The following is an 18,060-nucleotide window of genomic DNA, read 5'->3' on the forward strand; positions in this document are numbered from 1 at the left end:
TTTTCCTGTATACATTACTAAACTTGGAGATACTTTATAATATATATATATATATATTAAATAAGAGACTTTTTATTTGAATGATGGAATCAGACGATTTTTTTTTGAGTTACAGAGGCTTAAAATAGTTAAATGGGTCAAGGTTTTATGAATCAGTCATCAGAAAGGTTACTCTTGCTCTTTGTTAAAAAATTTCAAACTAATTATAATACATGAATTTTTGTTCCTGACCAGTCTTAAATATATGCTAATTTGATGATGATTTGCCCCTCTAAAAGGATTTGAAACATGATGTTGGCTGTTTTAGACACTACTTTATATATCACTAATCATTTTTTGTCCAGTTTCGCAGTTCAGTGTGAAACATATATCACTTGTGATGTTTTTTTAGTGATGTCTGTCCTCTTGTGGATTGCAGTTCTTTTATTAAAATTTGAGTAGATTAGAAATGTTTCCTGTAAAATATAAAGAATAATGTGACAAACACTCATGTACCATCACCTACTATCTATTTGGTGTTTAGTGTTAATTGTGATTTAAAAATTAGATATGAGTAAAGCATTTAACATGCATGAACATCCATATGTGCCCTATTTCTCCATTCTTATGTGTTACATTATAAATTTTAATTTGATTGCCCTCTTTAGGAAAATGTACTTTGATTACAGATAACCCCAAGGTGGTTTTGCAAGCAAGTTGAACATTCAAACATCAGTATTTTATTAGTGTAGTGAAATCATGTTAAAATTTGGTTTAAATTTTGTTAAACATATTTTATCATGACAAAATGGTCCCATTTACTGAGGTGGTTTGTAATTAATGGCACTCTCATCAACCATTTCTAGGTCTTTGTTAAAGGACATTGGCTACCCAGAGTTAATGTGCAGTTCTGTACTTTGACAAATTTAAGCTACTACTCCCTGGAAGAAATTAGAGAGATTGAAATAAGTAGTTGCTATTTCTTTTTTTTTGTTTTTGTTTTTTTTGTCATACAAGAGTCTACAAGGTGTATTGAGCAGTTTCAGCTCTGCCAAGTTATTCTAACTCTGGCCTTAATGTTCTTATCGGTAACAGGAAATAGTTGGATTAGATGACCTTTAAGTTTTGTTTAATTTCTTAAGTGCTTTAATATTTTTTTCTGCCATGAACACAAAAAGGAAGCAGGTCCTCTGTATGTAAAAGGTTGAAAAGATTAAAGCATTTCCTAGAACGAATTTCAAGTCAATAATAGAATACATATGCTTCAAAAGGTGACTGATGAAAGCATGAGGGGAAAAACCTGTTGATTAGAGACTTTAATGGCAAAAAGCAAAAGTAAAAATTGGTTAGAAATAATATGAATTAATGTTCATGGAATGTTCATGTTACCAGGTACAAAACTACCTGTTAGGCATTTTAAAATTGTTCTTGCATTTTCAAAATTAATATTTGCTTAGTGTTGTTGAAAATCTGCTATTTTTTAGTTGAATTTTTGATGGATCAGTACGGAATGTGTATAAATTTGTGGGGGTTGACAGTAAAGCTCTCATATAAACTGCAGGCAAAGTAAAATCTTACAGGTTAGCTATACTCAAGGTGTTAATCTATCAATCACATACTGCAATAATAAGCTTTTGTCTTAGTTTGCTTTCGAGAGAAATTTAAAAGATCAAAGTACAAAATTTTGAAGTCAAAATAAATGTTACAGCCAGATTCTTCCAGAATGTATGTTGCTTTGGAGTAAAACAAATAAATACATATTTGAAAAACTACTAAACTCTTTGAGGTTACTATCAGGATAGTGTTAGTAAATAATGCTATAGTACACTAATTGCTTTTGTCAGGACTAGTGTTGCTAAATCTTTAACGTTGTTAGGGATTTACGGAATGATATTCCTGCCCCCAAAAGCTTCCAAATTGCTTAGTTCTAAAGGATCTTTGTCTATTGAAAGACCCCCAAACCAGTGGTTAGTATTTGTTTTCCTCTCCTAGCATTCTAATTATAATTCTAGAATGAGATGAACTTTTTGTAAATTCTTTAAAACCTTTTCTTCATCCTCTTTTAAATTATGAGTTTAATTTATTAGGAGTAGGAAAGGAATTCAGGTTTTTAATTAGGTAAACTAACTTCTAATAAGATTTTCTAATTTAACTTCTGTATTATAACAAAAATTATTAGACAGCCATTAAAATGTTATACAGATATAGAGACTTTTAGAATTAAAGTAAATGGGGCTTGAGTTTATTTGTAGGGTATTCTAGAATTTTGAGCATTTGAATGCCTATGGAAAAACAAAAAATGTATTCTTATTTACCAAGAGTCATTCTGGTAAGTAATGGGTGAGTTTTTTTCCCGTAACGTTCTCAGTCATACATTGAACATTCCCGACTATCATGGAGTTTTATTTTATTCCTATGTTCAACTTGGGAATGAAGCATGATGCAGGAGGGAAATTTAAATACTCTGTGCTAGAAATTTATACATTTATAATCATAGTTGGAGATCATGAAAGTTGTTCATAATAATTGATTATATGTACATTAATGTACTCCAGAATTCATTTAAAAATATTTTGGCTAAATAGCCAGTTAAAAGTGAATTAAAAATTATTACAGAGTTCATTTAATTATATATAATGTATTTTTAATTCTTTAATACACAAATGCAGTTTATCATATCGTACTATATTGGTCTTTAATAGTAAAGAAATCTTGAAAATGTATTACTTGTATCTTAACATACTCAAGACATTATTTATTAGTTTTTTATTATATTGTGATTAGGCACTTTGCCTTTAACGTTATTCCATTTACATTATAATATAAAATTACTGTTAATGCATTTCGTGAGGTTGGATCTGGGTAAAGCTATGGAAGAGTAAAGAATGACAATTTAAAAATATGGTAACATGGAGATAATGATTCTTTGTATGAAATTTTATTTATTTTATAGCAGATTTGTGCAAATCTCCTGATTTAGATTTCTAAACTTTGCTGAGGCCTTTTTAAAAATTAATTAAGTTGAGGATTTTTTTCAGTTTTTTCTTCAATAGATCAGTTTCCAAAACTATCTCAATTTTGGTTGTTAGAAGAAATTTAATGATAAAGGGACAATTGTGATAGAACTGTTGCTGGACTGTATCATTGGCTTGTACTTAAAATTTTTTTTCTTTGCTAGCTATGTCCATTCAGTATTTGTAAAACAGTCCTTGTCTTGCTTATTTTGTGTGTGTGTCTGATGTTGTACCAAATGATGTGTGTCTATTTATTGATGGCCTGTTATTCTAAAACCATGTAAGGAACACTGATTTACATAGAAATATACATAGTTTATTAACAAACCTAAATTGTCATTTAGATATATTATGAATTAAAATTTTTAGGAATAAGAATTAATTTCACAAAATATATGGGAACTGTTGACTTTTAGCAGAAACCCTTATAGTCTCATACCTGGGGGTCTTAGCTGACAAATTATTGCTTTGTAAAATGAATTATGTGAATCACAGAAGCTTTAAACTTTTTCTTTTTATAGCCCTACCTGAACCCATCCTTCCATCCATCCAAAAAATTTACCCAGTAAGTGTTTCTTATAAATTATTATAAATACATATTATGACAAGTATATGTGGGACTATTATATGTAGTATTAATGTGAATATAAAAGTAGTAATCGTTACCTTTTAAGTATTGATAACATTTTCTATATAGGCTGAGGCATTGGCCACTAGAACATTAAAAATGTTTTATATACTTTCTCAGAAGTTACTGGCAAGATAATCTGGTCGTTTTTGTTAATGGTGGAAGTTTTTGCATGATGCTCATGATTATCAACAAAGTTGGTCAAAGTCCATTTGGACTCATTCCAGTTTTCTTTATGCTATTTTTAAATATAATTTTATAGCATTTCTTACGTAGTTAACTCAGAAGTTTTTCAGCCCAATGTATTTATACTTTGAAAGCAGGGGGAAAAATTAAGAAATTGAACAATTGGATAATCATTGTATCTTTCATTTGATCTTACTAAGTAATACACCAAAAGGTAACATTAATACTCTATTCTTGTATACATAATATTAAGAATCCTGATGAAGTTCATTGGAAACACTCAAGAAATGAAGTACCTACTAGATAAAGTTTAATATGTATTCAGTTTGAGTTTAGAGAGGTAATGTACATATTTACAATCAATATGAATATTTTTGTTTCTTCTCCAGTTTTTTGTGTTCTTTCCTGAATTGTTTCCTTGTTTTCTGTTTTCCTCCATAGTCACCCTTGTTCCTGGTTTTATTTGGAAATAATATTTAAGCTATTTGTTTAGAATGTTTGACCAACCTTCTGAAAACATAATTTTTATCTGTTACTTTCATAAATTTACTAAATGTTCATATTACAAAGGAAAACAGTATCTCACCTAAGTGATCAGTAGTCAAAGAACTTACTTATTCTGTGTGTATCGCATAAAATACAGTAAATATACTTGATAGGGAACCTAAATTAAATATAATTTACTCCTTGATAATGGAGAAGAACTGATGTTCTTGTTTTTGAGCATCAGTTATTGTAATACATACATGCAAGTTTCTGGATAATAATACAGCGTTTTGCTGTAGTGGGGACCTCCCAGTTTGTAGTGGGTCATCTACTAGAAGATACCATTTATAACAAGAACCTTTTGGTCAATCTGGATAGCTTATCTTCCTCATTTAAAAAACTAATTTCTGTTATTATGAAGAACTATTATAATGAGTTAGTATAGCTAGAGATCAATATTTATGTTTTAAACATCACAAAAAATGGAAGCATTAGAAAGTATAGAAAGAACAGTAACTGGAACTGTTTCGATCTTGTTCTTGAATGGTTTCCTTCCTCCATAAAGTATTGATTCATTAGCTCATATTGAAAGGTCAAATATAATGACTGGGTGTTCACTATTTCAGTTTATTGTCCCAACTTTATTTTTCTTTAAGACCTGGATTTCAGTATAGAAAGAACTGCATATATTTTTTAGCATACAAAGGACCTAATAGTTAAGCTTGACTCTTTAAACAATCTATTATTGTGTATTGAATAGATGCTTCTACAGAAATCTCACTTAAAACTCTGTACTAAATGAAACACTTTTTACCAATATAAAATATGGATGAAATCTCAGTTTAATGCACTAAGTTCAGAAACAGAGGCATTACTTTTTATAAGATATCCAGGCGCCTACTAGTATATTCTAATTTGAGAGCCTCATTTTTCCTTCTGTTTTATTTTCTAATTATCTAACTTTCCCCCAGGACAGAGTCATGACTTCTTTTGCCTTACACTTACCTCTTACCCTACACTCTCAAATCTGTTTTATCAATAATCTTATTTCTATACCTGTAACAGGCTTTAATTCTAGCCCAGCCCCAAGGCCTTAAAAAATACTAATAGCAAGACCTGCTATATTTAAGAATAAAGTCTTAATTTGCTTTCAGATTTGGTTACATTGTCATAAATACCTAAAGCATGTTATCTTTACTAGAAGACTGATGCCTAAGTGAATACGGACTTTCTACCCACTCTTAACAGGAGTTTTTGTTTTATCTGAAACCTGCAAGCTAATCAGCAGAGTGCTTTTTTCAGCATTCCATCTGATGGAACCAATAAATTGGCTGTTTCTTATTACTAATAACTACCATTTATTTAGTATCTGTTTTATGTCAGCACACTGTAAGTGTTATACATAATATCTTTAATTCTAAACAAATAAACTTGTAAGGTATTATCCTTGTTTCACCGATGAAGAAACTAAGTCTTACAAAGGTTACATGATTGATCCAAGCTATGTGGTCACAAATTAATGGATCCAGAAACTGGTATTTTTTCCTTTACACTTTGCTGAGGAAAGGCAAAATGATAGTAGTATTCACTAATATATTTAATCCAATTTCTGTTGCTTGGGTTTATCTGATTATTCCTATACAGATACCCCTTTCTTTAAAAAAAGTAGATATGACAAAATTTTAGCTTGTATAAGTAAGTTTGAGGATGATTTTAACAGAAAAAAACTTTGTTACTTTACAAGAGAACAAAGTTCTTTTAAATTTTAGCTTCTCTAATATAGTTAAAATGTAATTTAAAAAATAAGATAATTTTAGAATAGAATAAAATTGGTTGTTCAATATTATATGCTCTCTTTAGTAATTTTATATTTTCTTATAATTTATGATAAAATATTTTAAAAATTGCTATAGTTTTTAAATTCAGTTATATTATGAAAGAAAAGGATGAAAGATTAAAATATATTTATCTTCAAAAGCTGTATCGTAGTATAGCGTTATTGATTATTGCTACTTAATTTTGATTGAATTAAAAAAGCAACATAAGTGATAGAGGGAAGAGTATTTGCTATCATGTTAAAGAAATGAAGTTGAGAAAGTTTATATAAATTCAGATTAAGCTTATGAATGGATCTTTATTTTAATGGGAGCATATTATTATGAGATTTACCCAGATTTGTGCTAGGTAGATTTATCAAGACAACTTATATTTGTTTTCTTCCCTAATGGTATCTTCATATTCCAGGAAGTTACTTATATTAACAGGATAGAGATGTAAGAAAATAACCTTCTTTTATATAGTTGTGAAATAAAGAATTCTGAGAATGTAGCGTTTCTCCATGCAGTTATATATTGAACATACATTTTACATATATACACATATACATATAGCAACTTATTTTTGGTTTTAAAATGTGTGTAATATGATGAAGAGTTTGATTTAATTAGTTATGTGAAACAAGCTTTAAATGAATTCCTTTGAAAAGACAAATTTAAAAACTTTGGTGAAGGTTTATTTTTTTTAAATGACAAAGCAACATTGTTTTAAAGTTGACATTACTTAAATTTAAAAAATCATAAGAAAGCTAATTTTGAATAATAAATTAAAAGTTTTAGGACATAACTATACTGCATTATTGTATAAAAGTACAGTTATAATAATGATGCCTGGCATATACTAAATAATTAATATTTAGATAATACTGTTGCTGCTATGTGTTACATACATTGTATCATTTAATCCTTATAGCAACTCTATGAGTACTATTGTTTTCCTTATAGATGAACAAGCTGAACCTTTGGGAAAAGCTTTAACAAATAGATGTTACATTATATCAATTAAATTTTTATTCCATGGATTTAGGTTGTAATTTTAAGGCTGCTTTTTTTCCTTTGGCTCTTTTTGTGCTTTTTAATATGATAGCTTAAATTCTACCTACCCTCATCCTATTCAAAGTAGCATATGTTATTCTTAAATACATAAGTGCAGTGGGGGAGCTCTCTTTTAAAAAAAAACTGATGAAATTTTTGTTTTACCAGAGACTCCTGTAATGTGAACAATTACCAAAATGGGGATTTCTTAAGGTTAAATGGAATTCCTATTTACTTGTAGCCTATTTTGGACTGTTGTTGTTGTTATTATTATTATTATTATTATTATTATTATTATTATTGATTTCTCCTTCAGTTCTTCCTCAGTGGGTATGATACAGCCCTTTTTGTACCGTGTTTCTCCAAAAATAAGACCTAACCGGAAAATAAGCCGTAGCATGATTTTTCATGATGACATCCCCTGAACATAAGCCCTAATGTGTCTTTTGGAGCAAAAAATAATAATAGATCTGGTCTTATTTTCAGGGAAACATGGTATATGACTATGAAAAAGAATAGCAGGGCTAAAAGAAGACTGGCCAAATTGATCCAAGGGCATTCAGCTTTTTAGTGGAGTAGGTCTCAGATTAAGTTTTAATCTCACAATTGCTAATCTTCTTTTTAAATTATTGAATAAAAATTTTAAAGGAGATTCAAACAGTTTTAAATCTCAGGTAAGAAAATGACTGTTCTATTTCAGCGTCAGTTCATAAATTGAATGCTTACTAGGTATGCTAGGTACTAGAAATCAAAATTAGTAAGAAGCTTTCAGAGCAGAAGCTATTAAACAGTGACCTACTTTTCCTAACCATTTGAACTTACAACTTTTTGTTTAATTTGCCAGAAATAGTATTTAAATTTTTAATTTTAAATAATGTCCTAATTCCAATTTTACACATTACAAGTAAGAGACAAAAGGTAGGAGAGGCAGTATACCTGCTCTTCCTTCTGCTTTTACTTTTTATTATAAATTGAGGCTTCTTTCCTACTTCTCCTAGTCTTAGAGACAATTAAGATCTCTGTAATACTAAACCTGTTAGAAGTGTAAAGGGAAGTAGTCAGAGACAATTAAGATCTCTGTAATACTAAACCTGTTTGAATTTAAAGGGAAGTGCCAAGTTTCGGAGTATAAATTTTCAGAATTGTGGTTGGAGTAGAATTTTTCTTTTGAGAGAATCACTTCTTGGTAGTTAAAAATTATTGATAGAATTACAGGTAATGGGGTAGAAGGGGGGGATTTTTTGTTTTTCTTGCTACTTTATTTTCACTGATGATTTTTGAGGGCTACCATTAAGTAGATATACCAACCTAGTTCGCTGTATCACAAGTTAGTTATTTGGAGAGCCTCTATTTTTTTTTCTAACATTGGAGTTATTTAGATATTACTAATTGAGTTGATATCAGTAAACCCAAGGCTGATCTTTTATAGTTGGGAAGCTTAAGTGTAGTTGTCATTCTGCTGCCTTCAACAATTGCTTTCTTTAAAAAAATCTGTTTCTACTTTGATAGCAAAGGGGAACATAGAAAACCCTTCTTTAGGAAATTCTGCAAATTACCTTAGAAAGGTTATTTTCTAACATATATATGTGTATTAAGAATATCTGTAGTTCCTTTAAAATATTTTAGAGCCAGAACTTACTGCTAATGGAGGAAAGAGTTAGATACGAAATGAATGGCATACCGTAGGCAAAAAGAACAAGTATTCTTCAGTGTTACTCCATTAGTATTCTTTCTAAGAAGTGTGTTGTTTGCTCCTGGATTGCAAGCAAATGATAATCCTCTTTTGTGAACAGTGTGGTAAAAGTTTGCTGAAAATTGCTTGTTGGTATGTTTCCTATCTTCATTTTCCTGCCCTCTTTGCGTTTTCATTTTCAATTTATGTTGAACGTCCATCTTCTCTTCCAAGATACAAAATACAAAAACAAAACAACATTTTAAAAAATCTTCAAATTGGTACAAGTACTATTTATATAGTAAAGTTACTTTTATGGCCTTTGAGAGAAATATTAAGTGGCACTTAGGAAGAGTTCTTACCTTGTGCATCATAGAGCCTTCAGAAAACACAACTGCTCCTCGTAAAAGTAATTAAGGAGGTACATCTATAGAGAAATCTATATTATTGGATGGAATTTTGTTGTGTAGAGTAAGGTTTTATTTATGAGTTAGGAAATCTTTTGCTACCAGAGGGATACCAAAGGATTTGGTTAACTGAGTGATATATCTCAGCCAAGAATTAGAATAGCTTCGTTTTTCAGATGCTTTTTGACCTGCTGCAAACTGCTAAAATCTTTAGTGGAAGAAAATCTTCAAATTTTCAAATTGCCAATATAAAGAAAATTTCTTCTTCCTCAGAGAGCCTTAGATCAGGATTTATAAAGTTTTAAGTGTGTGTTTCAAATGGCTTTACATTTTCCCCTTTTCCTTTCTGACAGGAATCTTTTAGTCCTGCCATACAGCTGCACCTTGTGCATCAAGCTCCATGTAATGTTCCTCCTTACCTCTCAAAGAATGAATCAAATCTTGGGGACCTCTTACTGGGCTTTCTTAAATATTATGCTACAGAATTTGAGTAAGTGAAACTTCAAATTGTGTTTATTTATTTATATATGAGTGCTCCAAGTCAATTTCAATGCTGTAAACTTGCCCAGAAATATGTAGTTTATAAAATGTAATATCAAACAAGTAATTTTGAGAAGCTAGATAGATTTCATATTCCTAGCTAATAGAAAATTATGGTTCAGTAAGCCCCGTTATAGTTGATTTCAATAGTGATCCCGTTATGTTTAGCTGCCTGTTCATAATAGGGCCTGAATAAATATTTGTGTTGACCTTATGTAGGTGCTATATAGTTTGGAGTATCTCTTTTTTAGGAACTTGTAAACAGGAGCTTACCTTGTAGTAAAAAAAGACACAGCTAAGACAAACTTGGTAAAAGATCTACTTAATACCTGATACCTTAATTAAGTAGTTGTGTTAGTGTGATATACAAATCAAGGAATACTCCTGTTCCTTTTTTTAAATTTTTTTGAGGGTGGTATATAAACATGAAATATTAAAGTGTATAATCAGAGTGGATGTAACTGGAAGTTCTTACTGGAGTTCTTAGTTCATAGAGTGGGATGAGGGGTTGCTTGCAGCTCTTCTGATCAGTTTTCAAAAGCTTGAAGGAGGAAGAGAGAGGACTTAGGAGTTGCATAAAGTTAGAGTGGATGGGTACAGTGACCATACGGTACCACTTCGAAGAGGTTTGGAGAGGGAATAACAACAGTAATAGTAATAAATTGCTATTACTAAGTGGGAAAAACTGTCCTAAACAGATTATATGTATTATCTCACTCAGTTTACATAATAACCTACCTTCTGAGATATATTGTGCCCATTTTACCAGTGAGGCATGTGAAGAGAGGAAGAAACTTGCCCCAAGATCACACAGCTAGTAAGGGGAGTATTTCAGGTAATTTTGACTACAAAATTCACACTCTAAACTATGATTCTTTACTGCAATGTTGGTAGTGTCTTATCTGCCATGAACAACAGCTCTAAAGAAAACTGACTCACAAGATGATTTGAATCATAGGGTATGAAGATGAAATGTTATTTAAATTCCTCAAGGTAAAGCTTATACCAGACTGAGGTACTTGTTTAGTTTACAGTTGTGTCTCCAGTACCTAGCCCAGTGCCAGATAGTAGGTACTTGACAAATACTTGTTATAAATAAATAATTTTGAAGCAGAAAGTAAGATTGTGGACATGATTCAAAGAACCTTAAGATGATTTAAAAATTACTGAATTAGGTTAAGAAAAGTTATAGGGAAAGAGCTGGAGGACAGTAGTTCAGTAAGAATGAAGTTATACATAATCCAGGTTAAAAATGACATAAATATTAGTCCAGGCAACATGGATAAAAAGGAAGGAGCCTTTATTTATATAAACATGTGGAAAGGTTTAAGACTATGAAACATGGGATATAAGAAACTGTGAAGATTACTCTTTACAGTTAAGATGTTGCGGTAACAATAGCTCATGTTTTGTGGTTATTTATTTACCTAGTGTCCTTAGAATATGCTGAGTGATTCCCGTATATTATTTTATTTAATCCTCAAAATAGCCTCCCCCCGTTCCAGCTTAGGGAATCTGTGTACTTGAAACTTGCCCATGGCATAGAGCTAGATAGTGAGAGAACTGAGATTGAAATTCAAGTCTGACTATAAAACCACAATCTTAATTGTTAAAGACTATTGGCATCTGTTGTGTCATCTAAATTAGGGATTGGGAGAAGTTTGTGCAGAGGGAAAGGATTCATAGGAGAAAGATATATTTCTGCCATGTATAGTTAAAGATTAGAGCATCTACATACAGATATCTTGAAAATCACCTGCTTTGTTGGAGTGAAACAAGATGGTAGATGTGCAGGTTTGTGTGTTAGTTTAGTATTAACAGAAACTAGCTTGCTGTGCTAAATGATACTGGCTAGGATGCTGATGGCTTGGAAAAAGGTTTTGCACATTTGTATGCATTTGTTTATCATTATGATACATGATTGGGGAGCCATCTTCCCCTACTCTTTCATCATACAGTGCATCGGTCAAGTACATTATTGTTTCATACCAAATAGTTTCAGAAATTTGACTAGGGAGCATAGCCAAGAATGTAATCATGGTAATGAACTAGGTGCTGTGCAAAAGCATTCTGGCAACTGTTAGAAATGTTTGTAAGGATTTCTTCTGAACTTTGAGATGTCCAATTAAAAAATTCTCTGTATTTGAAGAGAGACTTAAGTGCCTTTTAAGAGGTGCTTGAGTACCTGGTATAAATGTTGCATAAATTTTATATGGCCATTTAAAAATTACTCAAATTTTCTTACCTACTTCACTCATGGCTTTCTTTTGACCCTGCTGCTGAAAATTCTCAAAAGGAAGAAGCTTCTAGAACTATGCCTGGGAACAGAGAACTTACAAAATAGGTGAAGAGGATCTCAAAATACTTTGTCACAAAAAGAATGGCTAAGAGAAAGTTAATAGATGAGTACCAGTCCATTATCAATACTGAAGAAAAGAAGCAGGGGTCTTACTAATGTAGTCAGTAATCTCAATTTTATATTCAAAAGATTATTGTGTATTATCAGATCTATTTTAGATTAAAGTAAGCCTCATATCTGTTCTTTTATTCTTTTGTGAGACATTCCTTTTCTATAGACAGTATCTTATTTTACACTTTAATTAATGAGTGACAATAACAGATTTGTACACGGCAAGCAAATTTTATGGTAGAGAAATATGGTATAATAAAAGGCTTAGTTTAGGGCCTATTTTAAAGAATGAAATATTTAGGGAAAAAATATGTCTAAATTACCTTTTGAATTCTACATTAAATTTACCTCTAGGAGTTAAAATAGTATGTAAGTTATGTATCATGTTTCATGATTTGAAATATTTAATAATTTAGAAATATTTAAAAGTTCTTTGAAAATGCAATAGATTGAATCAGTCTAAATGGTAGTGATTCAAAATATTCTGTTGCTTTTTTTCCTCTATGAAGTACTTCAGATTGTATAGTCATTTACGTAAGTGCATTGTTTGGGTTGATTATAGGTTGAAGCTTAAGTGGCAACCTGGTTAGGGATAATAAAGTGAATATAGGTATGTCACATATGTTTCTGTGACCCAGTTTAGAACCAAGTACTGGCATGTAATAAAATTTCAGGATTGCTTTGATGTAAGTGTAGTGGTGAGAGTTTCTTTGGTTTAAGGAAGTAAAAAATGTAACTTAATAGCAGGATACAGTATTTTAATAGTCTAAGCTTATCTGAGAGAAAAAAATCAATCTACCCCGTTTTAACATACTGCTTCCAATTTTAATTGTACTGTAAATTAAATTGTCCTATAAATTGACATTAGAAACAAATAGTCTCAGGGAAAAAGTTCATTTAGTGAAATTTGTCATAAGTGGTATAAAGTGAAGCAGCGCAAAGCGTAATTCTACTGTAATCTTGTTTGGTTCAGGCATGTGGTTATATAGCTCTCCCTTTACATTATTATTTTTAGGAAAATTTTGGAAATTCACATGAACTAATAGCAGTGTAGTACTTTTCTGTTTCGAGTCCATACTGATGTACGTGAAGGATCTAAAGCCTCTTACTGTAACCATTACTAAGTATTTCTCTTTGATAATGCACATATTTTTACAAAGCATAAATTCTGGTATATATTTTTGAGGAATTTAAAGTTGTCTTTACAAAGTATTTCTAAACTGTGCTCTTGATAAGAAAAACTAGAAAAATCATACTTTGGGGATCATTTTCAATTATCAAACTTCACAAGATACAATATTTTCTTGAATATTTAACATAGAAATTAATCAGTTTTCCAGAAACAAATGCCACGCTGGACCCACGATTATATTCTTATGGATTCTCTAGCTAATAAATAGAGGAGGAGTAGAAACATGTTGGAGTTGGAAGGTTTCAAATCATGGTCTTTCCCTTCTTACTTAAAATGGTGAAGAAAGCTAAATACAGCTGAAAAAAAGATAGCAGCTATTCCCTAAGCCCATTTTTCTCTTGTATACAAGCTGAGTAGTCATATGCTTTTGAATATTTCTTGAAAAAATGAAAATAGTATTTGTACAAAACTATTATAAGTATAAAGACATTTTTTTTAAATGTAATGTTAATATATACTAAAGAGTGGACAATTTACCTTCCGACATGCTGATAAAATTATTTTACTTGAATAAAACTTCACTATTGACAGCCACATCTGATAGTAATGTGTGTTTTCATAGGATATTAATGTTTTCATAGAGTATTGATTTGTTTTCCTAAAACAGCATGTGCTTCTATTGGAAAATTTCCAGTAATTTTTTCCAAATCGCATAAGTAGATATACACCCAAACAAAAATTATTTAATAATGTTAAAAAAGAACACAAGAAGATTACCTCTCTCTTAAATAAAAAATTCTTACTGGAGCATTAAACAGTGAACATAGTTTTTTGTATTTCTTGCCTACTCACGCTTTATTTTTTATATCACTTCCATTTGGTCAGTAAATAAGTATCAAGTGCCTAGTTTGTACTAGACAACTAGTTGAACAGTGAAAAATAATTCATCCTGCTTGAGGGAGACACATCATAAACAACACTAGGCAAATTGTTAGAATATACGTGCGCTGGAGAAAAAAGTAGAGAAGGGGGAATGGGGATTGTGATGCTCAAACTTGAGGCAAATTTCAGTATTCTTTGACAAAATCAGAATAGGCCTTACTACTGATATAATAAAGCTAATAAAGGGGAAATTAAGAAAATAGTTAACATGATTAATGTTTTTCTTCTTACAGCTGGAACAGTCAAATGATTTCAGTTCGTGAAGCCAAAGCCATTCCCAGGCCTGATGGTATTGAATGGAGAAATAAATACATCTGTGTAGAAGGTAGCTTTCCCACAGCCACTCCCTATTTCCCGTTCTTTATCATCATGGCACTGAGAGAACTACTTGAATAATTTCACCTAACATTGCTATAAAGTAATAAATTTATGTTCTGAAGTGGTTTATAATTCTTTTAGTTACAAAATTTAAATTTTTCTAAAATAATTTTAAATTCTGTAGTGAGAAATAATAAACATGGATATAGGTGTTTAATCTTTCCACTTGGTAATATTTGAGCAGTTTTTATGCATTGCTCATGTTTGTCGTTGATTGAAACTTAATTTCATGACTTACAGGTGGAAGAAAATACTATTCATGAGATGATTCTTATATTGAAATAAAATGAGTTCTTTTATATATGTTTAAAGTATTGATACTTAATGCAAGCCAGATTTTTATAAATAGAAATTGATTTTACTTTAAAAATTAAATGCTCCAAGATATTCTGTTCTCTAAAATTAATTGATATGTAGTTGAATATTTCTTTGGGCTGGTGGGAAACTGACATTAAGAGGCAAAATTGTTCTCACAGGTGCCAAGTTGGTGACTTTGGTAAATCTTATGGTAAAAAAGAATAAAGCATTGAGATTCAGCATTTGAAGGAAAATGTCAAATGTAGAATATTTTATTCTTGGATTGTATGTAATATCTTAAGAGTTTGTGAATATGAAATTATATCTCCTGCTTTGGTGTTTGGTTTGCTAAATTGCACAGTAGATGTATATTATTTTAGGTACTTTAGGTCTTTTGAGTATTAAAGCTGACTTTTGTGAAGTTATATATGCGTGATCTGATCTGATATTTTGGCATATGGCATTATTCTATTTAGAAAACCAGTACTGTGACAATAAACTCCTTTTAAAGATAGGCTTATTAAGCAATTAAAAAAATAAACAAAAGGAGTTTTTTAAATTCTAGGCCTGCTTAGATTATATGAGCAATCTAAAATTAACCTCTCCATCAAGTTTTCTATTCTTTCGTTCTTTTTCCAGGTTTTTAGCCTCAGTTACCTTTCCTCTTTATCATAGCAACTTTGTTCTCTTTCTCTCTAGTCCTTCTCTTTCATTGTTAAGGCATATAACGCATGTAGATCCCATCGTTGAAAAATACTCTTGAGTTGATCCTACTGGCTCTTCTAAGTACTTTTTGTTCTCTCTTTTTTTTTCAGTGCCAAAGTTCTTCAACTCTAGTAATTTTTACCTACTGCTGGTATATTTCAGCTATCTCATCTCACTCCTAATATCTTTATTTAGCTTCCCTTTCTCACTATTATCTTCAGTTTCCTTGTCTTCTCCATATAAGACATTTTTTGGTCTCTATGTGTGGACTCTTCCTTTTTATCTTGTGGGAGAAGGATGAATGGGGTGGGGGTGATGATGTGGAAGGTAATGTTCTGTTCTCTGAAACTCTTTGGTCTCTTCCTGTCTTCTCTACTTGCTGTCTTGTGTTCCTCTCTCCTTTCACTGCCAAATTTCTCATACAAGTTACTGTCCTCACTGTATCTTTTTCTAAACCATCCACTCACGCCTTAAGTCTCTGCACTGTCTTCCCTCCTCACCAGGATTAAGCCTCTGCTTTCACGGGTATTGACCTTTCTCCTGCTAGACAAATCAGAGGTTTTTAAAATTAAAATTAAATTTAAAATGACCTTTCTATGATATTTGACACTGACCACCTCTCTTGGATATAGTGCTTTATTCTTTTTGATAACTCTTTAATTCTTTAACTTATTTTTATTCCCTTTAAGGATAGGTCCTTGACCCTCTGTAATCCTTCAGAACTCTAACCTACTTTTATGATACAGATTATGCATACTTATGCTGATGACTTCATTTTTAGTTCCCCTCTCACTTGAATTCTTTCTGCCTTACTAGACAGTTCATAGCGATATAAAACTATTTTCTATGTGCATAAATGTAATAAGATATTAGGCTGAACTATATGCAGTTGCTATTTTCTAGGTCCCAAACTGTCAAATGTAGACAATAGCTTATAGTTCAACCAAATAAAAAAACTGAAGTTCTCATTTTAATAATTTCTTGTTTATGTGTGCATTTAACATTGCAGAACCTTTTGATGGAACAAATACTGCCAGAGCTGTGCATGAAAAACAAAAGTTTGACATGATCAAGGATCAATTTTTAAAGGTAAACAGTGCATTAGACTAATCCTTAAAAACATTAGTGGACTAGTGTGCTTTGGAAATGAAAAATTACATATGTAGTAGGACAGAATAGCCCTGGTTTCTATGTTGTAAAGCCATTAATGTGGCACAGTAAGGAGTTTATGACTTGAATTTAGATACACTTTCCCGTCAGAGAGATCTAGCTTTGTTTTCATTCATATGGCTTTCACTTTCATGGAAATAAGCATCGCCACAGTGACATTTTAAGCTCTCAGAATGAGTGATTAAAACCTGATGGACTCCTTTGCCTCCCAAAATATTGGAGAACTTATTGTGGCTTTTAAAGAAAGCTAATGTCAGTTCCATGATTTTTCTTACACGTACCCCACTGTACCAAGGAACTTGAGTACCATTTTATCTTTATTTACTGAATTTTAAAAAATGTGTGTTTGTGTATACACACATACATGTTATACATATAAACTTCAGTCGTATATATATAAACTAATTTATTCCTTAGCTCATTATTCCACAGTATGAACTTATTCATCAGTAATTTTGCTAGGTGTGGTTCCTATCTTCAAGGAATGCCACAGTACATTGTAGAAACACATTGATAGAAATATGTACTGTGAGACATACAGGAGAAATAAATGTCTTATAGAAGAAAAAGATCAGCGAACTGTGAAGATCATTTTAGAGACTTTATTTGGATGATAATTAAAAATGCTAGTATATTATATTACAAGCTGTCTTTCAAATTAGGCCCTCTCAGTTTGACAACCAGAGTAGAAAATTTTAAATGAATGGAGTTCTGCAGGACAAAACAAATATTCAAGAGGGAATATTTTTGTCTGTCAGATTTAATAGAGAATTCAAAAATAGCATTGCCTACATTGCTGTTATTGGCGAGTGAGCTTTCATTTAGAATTGTTTAGTTATAAAACTAATAGTTTTAGTCAATTGAGCAACTGAAGTAGAACAAACTATAAAGATCTGTAGTCACCAGGCAGTGAGCCACATTTCCAGCTTGTGAATAAGAATTTCAGTTTTTCTTTTTTTTCTTACCAGTTCTATTTACTCTTCTTTTCTAGAGGCACATATGAAGTGCTTTATTATGGATTTACTTTCTCCCTCATAACTACTATTAATTGAAAAAGCTTACTAGATGCAAAATAGTCAATCAGATAATTGAAATAACCTTCCCATACCCTCTCAAATTTAAAGGTTTTGTTTTAATTACCTTGTAGCTTGCTATTTTAGATAAAATTATTTAAATCTGTGAATAAATAAATGTTAATATTGTCAGTTGTATCTTTTTGTACCACATGTGCCTATTTCTTTATT

General features: G+C 31.0%; 1 protein-coding gene across 10 annotated transcripts in view; it reads left to right on the plus strand.

Moving 5' to 3' along the window:
- Positions 1–18,060, plus strand: part of TENT2 (terminal nucleotidyltransferase 2) — a 50,964-nt gene that overhangs the window by 31,221 nt on the left and 1,683 nt on the right. For all 10 annotated transcript variants that reach the window (XM_074328795.2, XM_019728188.3, XM_074328797.2 and 7 more), the window contains 4 exons: positions 3,515–3,558; positions 9,596–9,732; positions 14,500–14,591; positions 16,656–16,735. In XM_074328795.2, the coding sequence (XP_074184896.1) occupies positions 3,515–3,558; positions 9,596–9,732; positions 14,500–14,591; positions 16,656–16,735 (353 nt within the window). The remainder of the gene's footprint in view (positions 1–3,514; positions 3,559–9,595; positions 9,733–14,499; positions 14,592–16,655; positions 16,736–18,060) is intronic.

This window comes from Rhinolophus sinicus, chromosome 3, assembly GCF_057876585.1.
Source record: "Rhinolophus sinicus isolate RSI-liver-muscle chromosome 3, RSI-T2T, whole genome shotgun sequence".
NCBI lineage: Eukaryota > Metazoa > Chordata > Mammalia > Chiroptera > Rhinolophidae > Rhinolophus > Rhinolophus sinicus.